This window comes from Asterias amurensis, chromosome 3 (assembly GCF_032118995.1).
Source record: "Asterias amurensis chromosome 3, ASM3211899v1".
NCBI lineage: Eukaryota > Metazoa > Echinodermata > Asteroidea > Forcipulatida > Asteriidae > Asterias > Asterias amurensis.
In genome coordinates this window covers 8,996,441-9,014,441 of record NC_092650.1, presented here as the reverse complement: position 1 = coordinate 9,014,441, position 18,001 = coordinate 8,996,441, and the positions used below count along the sequence as shown (strand labels likewise).

Sequence of the window (18,001 nt, the reverse complement as noted above, 5' to 3'; positions counted from 1 at the left end):
TTGACTGTTGTCCTATTTCTATTGTAACTTGGGAGGTCTGCGGTAATGGAATAATGTACGGCAAGATAAGCTCACAGTATTCCTAGTGTAATGTCCGTTTCTGATGGGCGTGTCAGAGTTGCGCCAAACAAAACAGATCAGGAGCAACTCGAGTTGTTTCGAGCGACTGTAACAGTCGATCTTTTGACTTCTAGCCCGTCCAGTGGCTCCTAACTGTTTCAAATGTCAAACTTTTCATGTACTTAATTCAGAATTCGGCGCAACTCGGTGGAGCACCAGTCTGAAACGGATGTTAGACATTGATGGAACAGACAAACCTGGTTGGGGATATATCGTCAAGGATACTACTTCTCAACCACAATTGCCAAGCATAAATTACTTCAATACCTCATAGCAGTGAAAATACATCATTTATAAATTTAAGGGGGAACACGGCATATGTAAACATTTAATATCTCTTTATTCATTCTTAAAACAATCCACTTCACAGCAATCACAATTCATAATTAAATTTGTTTTCTAAAAACAAACTGGCACACTGTATCTTATACAAAAATGGACAAAGATAGGTGATGAGAAAATATCTACTCTTTGTGCATATTAAGAAAGCGCAAGGCTACATAAATATCGCCAATATTTGAAATTATTATTTTAGAAAAAGCATGATTGGGGGGTAAATTGCATGCAATATACATGTACCTACAAATATAATACAGATAAGACAGACTTGAGATATAATGTTCATGCATATATTTTATATCAAAATAGATTTGTAAACATTTCAGAGTAATTCATTAATTAGTATTGGCACAGGTTCTAGCTGGGTTGCAGAAATGGTTTATTCCCCATTGCTGTTGTGGCTGTCACCCACCATAGCCGAAGCTGAAGTCGCTTGATTTCCACACTGTCTATCAGATATGATAACATGTCATCTCTTAAGGGACACGTTGCCTTGGATCGGGCGAGTTGTTCTATGAAAAGTGTTTGAAACCAAAACCATTTGTTTTGAAATCCATATGGTTAGAAAGATCTTTTAACAGTATTATAAACTATCCACACGATATGCATCGAAATTGAGTTTTTCTTTTATTTTACGAACCAACATGGTGGCCAACAAAAATTTGACTCCACAAAAAGGCGTGCCATATTAGTTCTCGACGTACATGTATAAAGAAAACCGCGCAATTTCAAGGCATTTTTGTGTGGATTATTATGTTTTTAAAATATATCTTTCCAACCATATGCATGCTATAACAAACACTATTCATAGACCAACTTGCCCGATCCAAGGCATCATGTTCCTTAAATCATCATGAACAAGTAGAGATCTATCTTGTTTTTCTGGATTGGAGAACCAATCACTACATTTGTCTTTCCAGTACTTGAACATGGCTAATCCCTTTGGGTTGATTAATTAGTGTGTGTGGTACATTACACTGAATGCCAACACCGCTTGAAAACATAATGAAAAACAACAACACAAGAAAGCATGAGGCTCATTAAGAGTTATCACATTGATACATGATACTGTCGCTGGTAAATCCACTGAAAAACATCACAATGAAACTGCCCACTGAAATATTAATAGTCTTTCTTTGTGTTTGGTTGTGCAATAAATGCAGATATAAGGCCTTACAAAGAATGAAACATGGGGATTGGGAACTCTCATATGGATCCATTTGCCTTATTATAAACAAAATGCTTCCAGTCAAGTAAAATAGAGTAGGCACAATTAATATCAAACAATTGCTACGCATAAAATCATGTAATTAGACCTTGGATTAATTGTGAATTTGCTATACCAGGTCAAGGGTAGCTTACCATACACAGGAGATCGCTGTAGAATTAAAAACCATTCCATTGACCATGAAGTTATTATGAGCATGGTCTAGCAAGACTGGTCTAGCAACCTAGCGCTCTAGTGTGGAAATGTCAAAAGATGTGACAAATACACATAATACTATTGCAGCAGTCATTCTATACCAAGTGCAGGTGTCATTTAATAAGAAAATATTTCAGCTACGCATGTACATTATTCATGCACAATCAATTAAATTTTTCTTAAAATTTGAGTAAAAAGTTCATATTTACTATAATTTGGTATTAAAATCTAGTTACCATAATTGGTTATTATGCATGTATAGGTAATTACTGAATTAAAGCCATTGGACCTTTTCGGTTCAGAAAAAAAAAAGTTCACAGATTTACAAATAACTTACAGGGTTTACAGAAGGCAATGGTGAAAGACTTCTCTTGAAATATTATTCCATGAAATGCTTTACTTTTTGAGAAAACAGCAAAACAATATAAATTCTCGTTAACAAGAATTACGGATTTATTTGAAATGCATGTCATGACATGGCAAAACGTGCGGAAACCAAGGGTGGGTTTTCCCGGGTTTTTTTTCCCTCGACTCTAAAGACCGATTGAGCCTAAATTTTCACACGTTTGTTATTTTATATATAAGTTGTGATACACGAAGTGTGGGCCTTGGACAACACTGTTTACCGAAAGGGTCCAATGGCTTTAACAAGATAACAATGACATAATTATACAATAAAGAAATAAAGCAACTCACAACAATAATAATGAATTGATAATTTTCAAAAAAAAAGTATTTGGCAAATCAATCTGAAAAACAAATAACAAAAATTGTAAATGCGTAGGCAAATAATTTTGAGCATATATTAAAAAGTCACCTTTTGTAAAAAGAAAAACTTTTAAGCAAAACTCATTACAGGCAATGTTTACACTAAACAAATAAACATATTTCATTTAACTTCAAGTTACTAAAAAAGAAAGAAGGAAAAAGAAGAAGAAAAAGAAACCCAGGCAGCTTTATTAAACATCCTGTAAAATGTGTTGAAAGTGTCCTACAAGCACCAAACTAAAACATTGGTCGGTAATGATACCATTTGTATCTAGTCCATACACAGTTACATTTACCATTGTACAGTATAAGAGAATTTGGTAATATTTTGTCTGACATTCAATTGCATATATTTCAAGATGAAAAATGTTGCATAAATTGAGAAGATGCACTTTGGAAATGATGAAATTACAGTGAGACCCGTTCAGAAGACCCATTGGTTAGTTGTATACAGATCCCTTGCACACAAGTGTTTACGCGTTGTGTGCACAACATGCCGTCACAAATTGCGCATCTACAATATTCGCCATTCTGGGAATCAAAATCCTTTGTGTGTATTTTGACTTCCAACATGGCACAAGGGGTCACGAAAATGTTTTGATGATCTCTATTATATTGAAAGTATTTATATTGATTAATTCAATGGGTTTTTTTGCAACAAGTGCAAGGTCACTTAACATAACCCAACATTAAAAACATCACAATGTTGTGTTAATATATTTTATAAAAATGTTTTTAAATAGTACACTTTGAGCAACATAGGTTGGCAAATGATGGCATGTAACCACTCAAGTGTTCATTGTTACTAACACATTAAAACATACCTTACATTTTACACATCATTTTCAAAGTATGGAAACTATGAGTAAAAGTTGTTTAAGACTTTACAACAACCACTAGGTAATGTGAAGTAATTATGTGAAATATCAGAAACTGTGAATTACAATTGCTAACTCCTACACCAAGATTCAGGAGTGGCATACACTGGAAGTTTGTTCCTGATTCTTGTATACCTCCTTGGAACCAGTCATGTTCAAGACTCATTTAGCGCACAGAAACAAACAACCACACCTTTGTAAACTGGTAAGATTGGCTTACTGGTCACCATATCCAGATCAGGCTAAGTATAGTTTGTTGTTGATTTAGTTTGATGACAAAAAGGGTCAAAGAATATACAAGAAGGTACTTGCTTTTTACAGCAAAAACAGGCCTCTGTAAAGTATCAAGTATAACGGTGCTCTACACACATCAGTACATGTATGCTATGGGTAAAACCAAACAATATTCTTTATCCCAGATGCAGTGTTAACTCAAAAACAACAACTAAATCCTGTTTCATGGAACAGAAACCAATGAAATTGCTAGGCTGGGTGAATGAAGGAACTTCAGAAAACAGACTCAGCATATATAAGGCTTGATGTTGCTAGGGGTATATGTATTACACACGCACTTCAAAACACACAAACTAATCAATCAAAACTATTCTAAAACAAATCCACTTCATTGTTTTCAAAGAACTTGGTCTCAAATTATAACACAATACCAGGAAAACATTTCTTTGGATTAAAACACATCTTTGGTCCTTAAAATGCACACTTGCAAATACAGATGTTCATGTACACAGTATTGCATCCCACTGCACTGTATTGAGATAATAGTATGAGACAGGTGATAGTTGAATGGATGAAGCACTATCAACAAATGCCTACTAGTCTTGATTTATTTCACAAAGCTCTGATATTGAGAAGTAAGTGTACATGCCCTACACACTACATTGCATTAGATAGAAACCTCATCTGCTGAAGAGCTTTCAAATCAGGCTTTTTATTTATCACGTCAACTAGGTAGACATTCAATTCCCATCACATCTTATTTCTTAGATTATTTTTACCCTTGGACATTTTGTAAAAATATTGTAATTTATTGCTGGGTAAATGTTTCACAATGCTTAGTCAAGAATACGATAGTGTGTACATGTGCCATGCAGAATTCCATGCATGAGGGAGCATTGGCTGAAATGGGGAAAAATATTGTGTACATTTTCAGTAACTGCATCATAATCAGATGAGTAGGATTCGAGACTCTGCATGGTGAGAGTATAATCAAGTGAGGTTTGTGGTAGCACCATGTGTAAATCTCTTTTGAGTAGAGTCTGTTCTGAACCACAGAACCTCACTTGATAACCCGATCAGTCAATTTGTCACTGACGCCATGAACTGACATCCCGTGTACAAAACCACCTTGCAGTAGTGTTTCAGGTTTTTAAAATATTGTTTTAACAATATTTGTCAAGGCCTTTAAATTCTTGAAGATTCAAAGGTTCAAGAGCTTTGCTTGTTTAATTATGCTAACTGTATAGTGCAATATTTGCACTTGAGTGATAATTTCCATTTTCACAACCTGACTAAGGGAATGCAAGGCACACAAATAATGTAAAGAAAAAAACCTTGTTCATGAACTAATACACAAACCTTGTGCACTCACAGGCCTCTGTTTTTCTGAAGTGACACACAAGTTGTGTAGTAGAACAATTTGTGAAAAACTTAAATTGTCTGTTTCGCTTTTGGGTTTAACAAACTAACACAAACCTTTTATACTTTATTGCTTATAAGTTTAGGACAAAAAACATTAAAAAACAGAATTGATATCAAGTGCAAAGCATCAAGTGTCCACTATAACTAGTTGAAAAACTTTGAAGAATAGTATTGTCTCAGCCATTTCCATTGATTATTAGTTTTTATTAGTACATTAGGTGTTTGTCAGTTCGTGGCATTAGTGATGATTAGTTGAAATATAAACAACTGCAGTGAAATGAAGAACTTTCCCCAGTCTTGTTGAAGCACCCTTGTTGCAGCTATCCATGCCATTACATTGAGCTGATAATGCTCTCACCATCAGGCAATCTTCCATTCCTGATGAATATTACTGGACTTGTAGAGTAGTCATCACTAAGGTAAGGTGTTGTACTAAACAGTAGTCCACTGAGTCATTCAGTCAGCCCTGCAACAATAAGATATCAACATACAATGTCAAGTAATCCTTATATGAATCAGTGTCACTCAGTTGTGATGGTCAGTAAGAATGGCAATTCCATAGATAATGTTAAGATCGACAAAAGGAAACCTTTGAACAATTGTTTTCCATGCTCATGTGTGTGTTGAGCAGCATGTCTTAAGGATTGGCACAATTTGCAGATTGTTTTATGCAGATTTGGCAGCTCAAACTGCAGTGTGTTCTTAAATCTAAAGAATGCACTCAACAGCAGGCTAATTTATGTTTGCCTAGTGTTTTAGGCATTTTCCTGTATGCACAGAGCCAGGTACAGAAGCATGTGATATTCAACTCAAATCAATTGAATTATTTAAACAAAATTGATCATCATCAATAGACAATTACATCAGTTGGCCAGCTCCATATCAAATCAATAACAGTCATGGCTAGAAATATAATGATCGACAAAATGACAGTAAGCCTTGAATTTAATGGTGGCACCTTCTAGCAAATGAAGAAATATTTTGTATGAGGATCTTTACTCACCTTGGTTCTAAGATGTTTAGTGTGTCTTATCAAATGTATCCTTGCCCTTATAGGCTCCTACATAGCCAGAGCCATCAGTCAGATCCTTACGTCCTGATATACCCTTCCCTTTCCCAGATTCATCAAATCGTTCTTTATGAGATCCAGTGTACTTTGAAGCATCAGTCATCTTTGCAACACCTCCAGTTTTAGATACTCCCTAGGATGAAATACAATTACCTCATAATAACGGTCTCCAGGAATTTGTAATTCCTACATGTACAAACCAGGGTTGATTTAAGTAGCTTTCTATGTAGTCTACAGTACTAGCTCATAAAATATACAAAGCAAGAGGAAAGATTTGTAGAAGTTGTGCATGATGAACTACATTCATTTAACTCCCAAATGCTTTAATTTCAAAACTGTTAACTGGTCAGTGATCAAGTATCTATTTACTTGTATAGTCAAAGCATGATTGTAAAATTGACATACGACGACGACGACGACGACGACGACGACGACGATGATGACGACAATGACAATAACAATAACAATAACAATAACAATAACAATAACAATAACAATAACAATAACAATAATAATAATAATAATAATAATAATAATTAGACATTAGGTGTTTGTGAACAAACACAAAGCTGTTCCGTGTTATTTTGCTTGGATTATTTGCTAAAATGACCAAGGAGTATATAACTGCAAAAAATATTGGACAAATGTAGTGTATAAAACACGGGGTCTCTAATCGGTCATGTATGTCAGAAAAACACTCATGATGAATGCGAGCGCACTCAAGTGAAACATACCTATAGTTTGCGAAACAAAATTCAACACGTGGCCGATGTGAACGGTTACGGTTATCATATCCGTATCTGTATCTGTATCCGCACGCTAATAATTTGTAGTCGCGACTTTAACACTTAAGCACACTAGTCGCCCCGGCCTACTTTTGCACAAGTAATTATAAAGCACGGTTATCCTGTGAATGCAAATCAAATTTTTAAGTCACTGTTTTTGTAGTGAAAGTTTCACAGGAATTGAGCACAATTCGTCAACTGTAGTAAATTTTTTGTTGCGAATTGTGAAGCTCAAGAACACATTCCCTGCTAAGCTGTTAAATATGCTTAGAGAAGCACAATTCCCTGATTACGTAAGCGCTGCGTTTCTGTCTTTAAAAAGTCATTGGCCCAGGACCAGACCAAACTACATATAGCTTTTTAAACACAAAAAGCAGCTAAACACAGCAAATACCATTCCTCATTTTGTACAAGTCGTGAATCCAGGTACTGCTCAATTTCTGCATTCTTATAAAGCAAAATGTTTTGCCTATTTATTATAAGCAGCTCTATAAAAATGACCCACTCAACCACAAGAGAAACGTCAGCATAATAAAATCGCTGCTTTTGTATTCCTGCCAAAGAGTTTTTGTTTGTCATGGTATAATTTCCGAAAAGAAAGCGAAATACTTGAATTAGTGTAGGCAAATGGTCCCCAGCACAAACAAGGTGACTTCACCCGTAAATGATTCCAAATCCCAGGCGTTCTATTTTCGTCGTCCACGCTCGTCGCCTGAAAGGAACCCGGTCAACTCAGTCCCAAACCAACTCGGTCCCAGTCATACGTTGACAGTTTTTTCACTAATTTCTCAAAAACTACAACACCACAGCAAGTAATATTTTAAGGGAAGCTTTCAACTGTCATTATCTTCAAACTGTTCAAGTTTAGTGTAAATCTGTGGACACGATGGTGTGTCGTCGTCGTCAAAAACCCCTATTCAATTACGCACGTTCGTTTGAACGAAATCCCTAAACCTTCGTACTTTGTCGCGTGCAAAGTATATGGGCCCGGAACTCGGTTAGATTGTTATGGGTCCTGAACGATGGTAGGAAAACAGAATGAGTAGACTTCCTCTCAAGAGGTCACAACTCATGATAGTTACATACTGTATGGCATTTACCATAGAGAATGTTTTTAAATGGACGCGACTGCATCAAGTTAATGTTCAAATGAAGATTACGTGGTTAATTAATTAAGATTTAAACAAAAAATTACATTTAGAGTAAAGCTAATGTTCTAAGCTTCAATTTGATATATGATTTAACTCTCTTGACCTTATGGTTTAGGAGACTCGGCTTAAAGAAAACACGTGTACAAATGCTATGGGGTTTTAGGCAGAAACAAAGAATAATAATAATAATAATAATAAAAATAATAAAAATCTTGACGAAAACAATACCTGTTCCGACGGTAGGTCGGAACAGCTAATAATAATAATAATAATAATAATAATAATAATAATAATAATAATAATAATAATAATAATAATAATAATAATAATAATAATAATAATAATAATAATAATAATAATAATAATAATAATAATAATAATAATAATAATAATAATAATAATAATAATAATAATAATAATAATAATAATAATAATAATAATAATAATAATAATAATAATAATAATAATAATAATAATAATAATAATAATAATAATAATAATAATAATAATAATAATAATAATAATAATAATAATAATAATAATAATAATAATAATAATAATAATAATAATAATAATAATAATAATAATAATAATAATAATAATAATAATAATAATAATAATAATAATAATAATAATAATAATAATAATAATAATAATAATAATAATAATAATAATAATAATAATAATAATAATAATAATAATAATAATAATAATAATAATAATAATAATAATAATAATAATAATAGACCATTTTTATATTGCGCTTTTCACGCCCGAGGGGTGTCTCAAAGCGCTCCCGACATTATTACCCCTGGTCACTGGGCCTTAAATCATTCCTTAAACCATCTCAGCTCCCTGGGGAGTACACAGCCTGTGCGTAATATATGCGCTACTCGGCTAAACCAGTCACAAGATCCATCTCTGCCCTCACAGGTACCCATTTACCCCTGGGTGGAGAGAAGCAATAATAGTTAAGTGTCTTGCTCAGGGACACAAGTGTCACGACCGGGATTCGAAGCCACACTCTGCATCAGAGCTTGAGTTCGGTGCTCTTATCTACTCAGCCAGGACACCCCAACGCTCACCAGAAAGTGGCGACGAGGTAACAGCTCAAAATGCCATGAGATATTCAATTATTATTAATAGTAGCTTCTTATACAGCGCTCAGGTCCGTCACGCAGTGACGCTCATAGTCTTCAATATTATTACCCCTGGTCACTGGGCTTTAAATTATTCCTTAAAGGCAGTGTACACTATTGGTAATCACTCAAAATAATTATTATCATAAAACCTTACTTGATAAGGAGTAATGGGGAGAGGTTGATGGTATAAAACATTGTGAGAAACTGCTCCCTTGAAGTGACACAGTTTTCAAAAAAGAAGTAATTATCCACAAATTTGTTTTTGAGACCTCAGATTTAGAATTTGAGGTCTCGAATTAGAATTTGAAGTCTCGAAATCAAGCATCTGAAAGTACACAACTTCGTGTGACCATTGTGTGACAAGGGTGTTTTTTCTGTCATTAGTATCTTGCAACTTCAAAGATTGATTGAGCTCAAATTTTCACATGTTTGTTTTATGCTATGTATGTTGAGATACACCAACTGTGAAGACTACTCTTTGACAATTACCAACAGTGTCCAGTGTCTTTAAACCATCTCAGCTCCCTGGGAAGTATACAGCCTGTATTGCCAAATATGGAGCGCACTTTTTAATCAATCAAAAAAAAGAACCAACTCTGCCCTCTGGGTGGAGAGAAGCTTATGGTTAAGTGTCTCACTGAAGGACACAAGTGTCACGCCGGGATTCAAACCCACACTCTGCTGAACAGAAGCATCAGAGCTTGAGTTCGGTGCTCTTATCCGCTCGGCCAGGACACCCCAATATTAGGAGAACACCAATGAGGAAATAATACTGAAACCAAATTTTAAAAATAAAGTTGTTAAATGTTTCTTACTGTAGTTCCTGAAGTGGATGGGCCAGAACCAGCACAAATCTTGGCTTTGATCTTGTCATAATTCTCTTCCGAATCACTACCAAGTTTAGATTTGGCGCACATCTTCAGAGCATTTTCAAACTGGGCATAGGTCAACACTTTGTTCCCTGGGCCACCCTTTGCTCTGTCAGAAACAAAAATAATCAACAATTTGGATTAATTGTATACAAGTTAGTAATTTGAAAAATCAGTAATAAAATACTATTGTTCACTGACCACCTGATTAATGGCTAGTTTGAATCTGCACCAAAAAACCCCCGTTTATCTCAAAAGTATGAATCACAATAGCAAAGTAACTAAGGGTATGCACACACGAGTAGTTGCTAAAGTTTGCTGGTAGCTAACATCGAAAATTAGTGAGCGTGTGACTGCAAAAATATTAAACTTCGCTGCTAACTCCAAAAGTTAACAGCGAAACTTGATACTTTGACAGCATATAAGGAATTTAGTTTTTCTTATGTGACATAACTGACATTAGCTACAATTTACATGAACCTGTAAACATCATGATTTAAATTTTCATCTTGACGTTTCGCTTCCGTTAATTTTTTCTCCTGGTGTTGAACATGGGCCTTGACATTTTCCCTCACCGCCTTAAAAAATATTTAAGTATTTACATTTTTTTTTTTTACATCATGACAGTTATATCATACTCAAAATCGGCCACTTTAATAATCCACGCTTGTAAATTATCAGAATGATCCAAAAATGTTTCCTATGGGACAGCCAGCAACGTGATGAGATAAATCTTCTTCCAATTCACAGGCAACACATGTCTGTGGTAAGACGACATCCCACACAAATTGAGATAAAACTGTAAAAAGCTGGGCCTACCATCATGGCTCTGCTAATTGACGAATTCTGCGCTTACAATCACCATTCTCCGCTTGCGCGGCCAGCGCCAAATTTCTGCGCTAGCCTTTTAAGCCCAGAAAACATAGTATTACATGGAATACACAGGTTCATAAGGCAAAATTCCCCGCCAAACCATGAACTACCCATGTTTACTTGACGAAAATGCAGAACTTCCTGGTTAGCGCCAATTCTTTGCTCACTACCGTGTATGCAGAGCCATAAAATTGGCCGCTAACGACGCAGAGACAAGAACAGACTAAAACAAAATACATATTTCTCAGTCTGAATTACTGGGAATTCAAATAAAATAGAATCGCTGCGAGCTTCGACAAAAATACAGATGATTAAAATAGAATCACTGACTGGGAACTTGGACACAAATACTTAGCATTACATGGTGTATAGCACTTGAAAGCTTTTCTTCAAGTAAAAATTTAGATTTCTTTAACAAAGCTAGTACAGTAGCCGGGTTAAGTGCGATCATGCCCCATGTGAACGCAACGCAAGTCTTTTTTAGCTACTTGGCGATTTTTTTTTAAGTGAACCCCTGATGTGTGTATGTAATGTACAGTAATGTGAAGTTAACAGTAAAGTTTAGTGTGAACATGCCCGAACTGAGTAGTCCATATATTATGCCAGAAGGGAGGGAGGGGGGGGGGATGCAGGCCTGATACTTCATGGAGGCAACAGAGGCGATTGCCTCCGTTGCCCCTTGTCATTGCCTTGGTGCCCTTGAAATGCTCTAGTAGAAATTTACAATTCCCTCATAGGGTGCCCTTTGCCAAAGAGAAAATGCCTTGGTGCCCTTACCCTTTCAAAAACGAAGCATACAGGCCTGGGGTGAAGCTGGTGCATTTAGAGCCTAATAGAACCCCTTTCCTATGACTTATTAGTGATTTATTTCTACAATAGTTTAACCTGAATACTCACCTTGTGAATATCATATCCACCTCTGTAGTATTCAGCTTCTTGTCTAGTAATCCTTTCTCTTTGACCATCTTAGAGAAGTTCTTACTAGTGATGTCTTTAGTCTGTCCTGGCCGTCCGAATGCAGCATACTCCTCAAATACACCCTTCAGTTCCTTGCTCATGATGATTTTTAATAATGCTGGTACTAATGCTACTGAAAGGAAGATCTACACAACACATTCAAAACATTATCTCAAATATTGTCATCTGAATGAATAAAATAAACCGGCAATCAACCACAACCAGTAAATCACTGTATTCAAACTCAGAGAGCAAACATTTGTAAGCGTGTGCACTGTGAAACGAAAGACATCAATAGACCGATTGCGCAGCCAATGTTTACATGTGATCACGTGACCTACGTTGTATAGTGGGTATAGAGAAACACAGCTACACAATAAAGACATGGGAAGACTCGTACCGATGGACCTTAATTGGCTGTATTTTCAATAAATAACACTTTAAACTAAAAACGGAGCCCTTTTTATAAAGTTGAATATTGTGACATTGATTTAAATCACATTTGCTGTTTGATGTTCCCAGTATTCTACTACAGAAGAGGTTTCTTTTGAGAGTATGGTTAGACTAAGTAAATTACTGAGGTTTGAGCGAGCTCCTCACGCGCCGTGGATTTTGCGCTGTGCAGGGCGTGAAGTTGGGCTGTGATAAGGGAGATCGTGAAGTTGTCCGACTCATAGCTGACAGCAACCCCTTCTAATTAAGCTTGGGCGATATCGATTTATTTTATCACGATATATCGCCGACAATATATCGCGATATTCGATATAATCGCGATTAATGAAATTTGACATAATCAGTCTTAAAACTCCAAGTGAAAGTTGTAGAGAGATAGTCATAGCATAAGAGAGGTGTTCTTATGACCTATTCTTCTGGTTTTACTCCAAACCTATGGGGTGCAAGATGTCTCAGCAAGCAAATACATCGCGATATTTAATCGATATATCGATATATCGCGATTATCGCGATATATCACGATATATCGCGATATATCGATATTTCGATTAAAACCAAATCCATCCGATATCGAAATCGTTTCCAAGTTAATATCGCGATATTCGATAATATCGTGATATCGCCCAAGCTTACTTCTAATCAAATATTTTGAGGGTGAAAATAAAGGGATTTGCAGCTTCTTAATGAGATTTTTTATTGAAGATATTGGCAGCAAAATTGCTACAATTAGGGCTCTGTAAAAACCACACTTTTCGTGCACAAACACATGACATCATGTGAAAATTCTCTTGGAATTTCCTATTTGGTGGAACTGTGTTTACCCATACTGGCATTGTTTAGTCACCGGTAAGGTCTCATGTTACAAACTCCGGAATATTCTTCAGTGATTTCTAGAATAAGTCTTTTTTTGAGCCAAAAATTACAACAGTAATCATGTCTTTTTAATGCACGTTTATATGCAGTGTTTGTTTACACCCAATACCCACTATATAGGTCACGTGACGCACTGAGCGCAATCAGTCTATTCAATGCTTCAATCCATATCTGTGATGTATTTAGCAAAACATTGAAAGTTCAAACTACATGTAAAAGGAAAGAAGTTTCAATTATGGGAGTTGATTATAATACAATGTTCATAATGTAAGTCCTATTACAACAATTTCTCCAATACAATAAACTGTTGTCCCAATCATGTAGCCAAAGGTTGATTTGTAGTTAAAGCAAGGCTGTAGCATCGATCCATGGTATAATTCTGCTCAGCATAACATGGTAGGTACTGCGCTCAATTGTGTGTCGTTATAATCTCCACGTGTCATTGATGGGGAGTGATATCAAGTTGACTTCTCCAAGGAATTTGGTTGATTTCAATCTAGACTTAATTAGTGTCCTCGGTTCTCAAGAGAGGATGATGAGGAACACCCACACCTAGTGACCTATGTGTGTATCTTAAAGGCAGTGGACACTAGGCCTGTTGGTAATTACTCAAAATAATTATTAGCATAAAACCTGACTTTGTAACGAGTAATGTGGGGAGGTTGATAGTATAAAACATTGTGAGAAAAAGCTCCCTCTGAAGTGCCATAGTTTTCCAGAAAGAAGTATTTTTCCATGAATTTGATTTCGAGACCTAAGATTTAGAATATAAGGTATCGAAATCAACCATCTAAACGCACACAACTTCGTATGACAAGGGCGTTTTTCTTTCATTATTTAATCACAACTTCGACGACCGATTGAGCTCAAATTTTCACAGGTTTGTTATTTTATGTAATGTTGAGATACACCAAGTGAGAAGACTGGTCTTTGACAATTACCAATAGTGCCAACTGTCTTTAAATCATTCATTAAAATTTCAACTAAAAAGTAGTATCCTGCATGTGAACAACCCTACAAATAGTAGGCTACAAATCTCAATGTAGTTACCAACTGGTGGTTAAAATGTGTGCAAATTAATTTACTATTTCTAGATCTACACAATAGGCTGCAATGTCGTACAAATTTAAGCATAAATCTCAAAGACTGTTCCCAAAGCCAGACAGAATGGATTTGTGAATTCATGATTTATTCAAGTAACCTTGGAGTCTTTTCATTCCAAGATTTGGTAAAATGACCAGGCCTAGAGGGTACTGTATAAAAATGCTTGTTAGTCGTAGCCTGCTAAGTGTTTTACAGGAGTGCCATGATAGCCAGGTCTGATACCTGAGCGCCCATACAAAACAAATGAATTTACAAATCATTTTGAATGGAACTGATCTGCCTTGATCGAGGACTATTATTGTTGCAACTCATCAGGCAGTGCTTCACACCAACGTGACACAACACAATACATTGCAGATTGCATGTATGCTACATGTACTCTTGGTACACAGCATTGTCAAAGCATCGATTACCCGCTATATTGTTATAATCAATACCTAATTAAAATTCATACATTCATACAATGTATGGCTTATTCGTGCTGCTCCTTCTAATTAATTAATAACTGCATCACAAAAGCAATGCCCTAGGGGCCTATAACCTGTGGTTTGTTTCTGCAACCCAATATATCTACTGATTGGACTTACGGCTAATTAAATAATGTTGTCAACTACCCATGGCAACTCAGATACACGACTGTTGTGTATATATGTTAAATTAGTAACATCAACTTACATGACTAAGCCGCTAAAAAAAAAAAACACCTTTGCATAATTAATTTGTGTGCTTTCAGATGCATAATAAAAAGGCATCAGCTGAAGTCTTTTAGGGCCCTATTATTTGATTGAAAGATGACCTATTTCACAAAAGCTATCAGAGGGGTCAAGCTGGTAGTTACTTTTTATCAATGCCTTAAATACTTGATAATGTTAAACCCTGGTATGAGCAATCAACGTTATTTTACTGTAGAGTTGTATTTGGAAGTAGATTCCTATTATAAATAAGAAATAAGCTTTATACAAAGTACAGCCACAATGTTTGAATGAACGCTCTGACTGAACACACAGAGTTCATGCCAGTGTTTGTAGTTGATTGTGTGTTGCTATGGTTACACCAAGCAGCACCCTACATACCTTTGTTGACTCGAAGAAACCCTTAACAACCAATACTATAGCAAATACACAATCTTATTTACACGGTCCATTACCATTCACAGGGAATGTGTGAATTTTGCCCGGGCAGAATTACATGCAATTTATACACTACAAACTGTGCACGGTGATTATTGCAAGGACGGGCGATCGATTTTACAAAGGTCATGCGTTTCTCTAGGCATTTTTGCCATTTGTAATTCCACACTGTAACTTTTGTTCATGTTTCATAGTTGGTTCTGTCGAGTGTCAATCAATCACAGGCCTTTTTACATCTAGTTTTATCTAACTATTGTCTTAAAAATCGTGGATCCTAAGTTGAAAGATTGCAGAAATGACAATCATTGATTTTCTCTCAGCACAGAGCTGTTTCTAGAGCAATAAAAACAACACGTAAACAAACAAAAACATTGGAAAAAACATAATTTGTTTTTAAAAGCTGTGTAAATTCGTTACAAAGCACATTATTTATGCAGGAAATCAAGTCACAAACTATGTAAACATTCATCATGATATTCTTCTTATTTTGGAAATTATACATTTCAGCATGGAGCAATATGATTTAAGACAAGTCCCTGGACACAATTGGTAATTGGGAAAGACCAGTCTTTTCACTTGGTGTATCTCAACACATTCATTTAAAATAACAAACCTGTGAAAATTTGAGCTCAGTTGGTCATCAAAGTTGCGAGATAATTATAAAATGAAAGAAAAAAAGTTGCGGATTTCAGATGCTTTATTTCGAGACCTTGCTTTATTATTGTTAGTGAGAAATTACCTCTTTCTCAAAAATAATATGTAACTTCAGGGGGAGCCATTTCTCACAATGTTTTATATACAATCAACAGCTCTCCATTACTTGTAAATAAGTAAGTTTTTATGCTGACAATTAATTATTTTGAGTATATAATTACCAATAATAGTGTCCACTGCCTTCAACAAAGGTCACTTTTCATTCTTACTAATTGATGGGTTTGACTATAGATCCAAACTATTAAATTTATAGCTTGAGAGTGAGACACTTCCTCTTCACATTTGATGAACTAAGTCTCTCTCTTTAAGCCATTACACACTTTCGGAACAGAAAACAAAATAAAAGTTCACAGATTTACAAATAACTTGCATAGTTTACAGAAGGTAATGGTGAAAGACGTCTCTTGAAATTTCCATGAAATGCTTTACTTTTTGAGAAACATGAGAATTATGTATTTATATTAAACACATGTCCTGACACGGCGAAAGGTGCGCAAACAAGGGTGGGTTTTCCCGTTATTTTCTCCCGACTCCGACGCCCGATTGAGCCTAAATTTTCACAGGTTTGTTATTTTAAGTTGTGATACACGAAGTGTGGGCCTTGGACAATACTGTTTACCGAAAGTGTCCAATGGCTTTAAGAAGAGGTTACCATCCAAGTGTAGTTGCGATTTAACATAACCCTCCTCCCGACAGAGAAATTTATTTAAGGTACATGTAAAATGCTTTTTAGTAACTCGCGACTTTTGTTGAAAACAGAACTTTTGATCAATGGCACGGTGTTTAATTAATACACTTTGCAGATATTTCAATGTAGTTCTGACTAAATAACAAGTACTAGGCCTTAAGGCCAAATGTTTGCGTACATCTTCAATCATTTGATTTTGAAGGCTGCACTTTTTTTTATAAGGAAGAAGAAGATTACATTCAGGCGTAAAAATTGGGTTGTTCTAAAACCCCCTCGACCCATGACCCCTCGACGTCCGCCCCGTGTTCGAAGAATGTCCAAATTCCGAATTCATAAAATTTGCTTTACGGCCGAGTAAGAATGAAGTCCCCGATTTAGAATTCACAGTGTCTGTGATCCGCGACGCAACTTCCTTCTATGGCTTTTTCAATAAAAATCCGAAAATGCAAAAATTCAAATTAATACAACAATTAATTAAACAAAATGAGTACACTGCCCCAGTTATTATTACTGGGTCTTTGCTCTGGGTCTATGGTCTTTGAGCAACTCTATGAAACTTCTTCCATACAAAAGTAAAAAGTAACAAAAAATCATAAAAACCTCACACACAAAAAACAATTTTTTGCCCAACGATCCCTCTGTCTGTCAGAGTCAGCTGGCCAGTGATGTATGATCCAACAAGCAAGATCGATTGTGTTTGTTGGTTGCAGTCAGGTTTTGCCCAGGTAATACTTTGAAATGATAAAGCAACTTACCTTTCTGGTCTAGTGTGGTGTCGTCTTGATGAAGGGAAACCACTGTTTCTCTGAGCTCGCTTGTTGTAAGCTTGTTGTCGCTTCTGATTTTTACGTGCCAAGCGCTTTGCTGTTTTGACATGCAATTAGGCTAGGGGAGGACCGGACGAATCGACTGATGACAGTGACTGTTTTGCATGTTTGATTGGCGTGTTTTTTCAGCAAGGGCATAGAAAACTGGCTAGAAGTTGACTCATGAGGGCGCTAAGACAAAA

General features: G+C 35.7%; 1 protein-coding gene across 1 annotated transcript; it reads right to left on the bottom strand.

The window, feature by feature from the left end:
• Positions 1-441: 441 nt before the first annotated feature.
• LOC139934829 (tubulin polymerization-promoting protein family member 2-like) lies at positions 442-17,927 on the bottom strand. The gene is made up of 5 exons (XM_071929231.1): positions 17,748-17,927; positions 11,971-12,176; positions 10,147-10,309; positions 6,188-6,386; positions 442-5,650 (listed from the first exon to the last, which is right to left on the bottom strand). The coding sequence occupies exons 2-4, from the start codon at positions 12,129-12,131 to the stop codon at positions 6,204-6,206; spliced, it is 507 nt and encodes a 168-aa protein (XP_071785332.1). The 5' UTR covers positions 12,132-12,176; positions 17,748-17,927; the 3' UTR covers positions 442-5,650; positions 6,188-6,203.
• Positions 17,928-18,001: the final 74 nt, after the last annotated feature.

Excerpts from the sequence above, each read along its gene's own strand:
- LOC139934829 (XM_071929231.1), bottom strand. The coding sequence starts at position 12,131 with ATGAGCAAGGAACTGAAGGGTGTATTTGAGGAGTATGCTGCATTCGGA. Across the intron at positions 10,310-11,970 it reads GTGGATATGATATTCACAAG|AGCAAAGGGTGGCCCAGGGA; the intron begins GTGAGTATTCAG and ends TGTTTCTGACAG. Across the intron at positions 6,387-10,146 it reads CATCCACTTCAGGAACTACA|GGAGTATCTAAAACTGGAGG; the intron begins GTAAGAAACATT and ends ATTTCATCCTAG.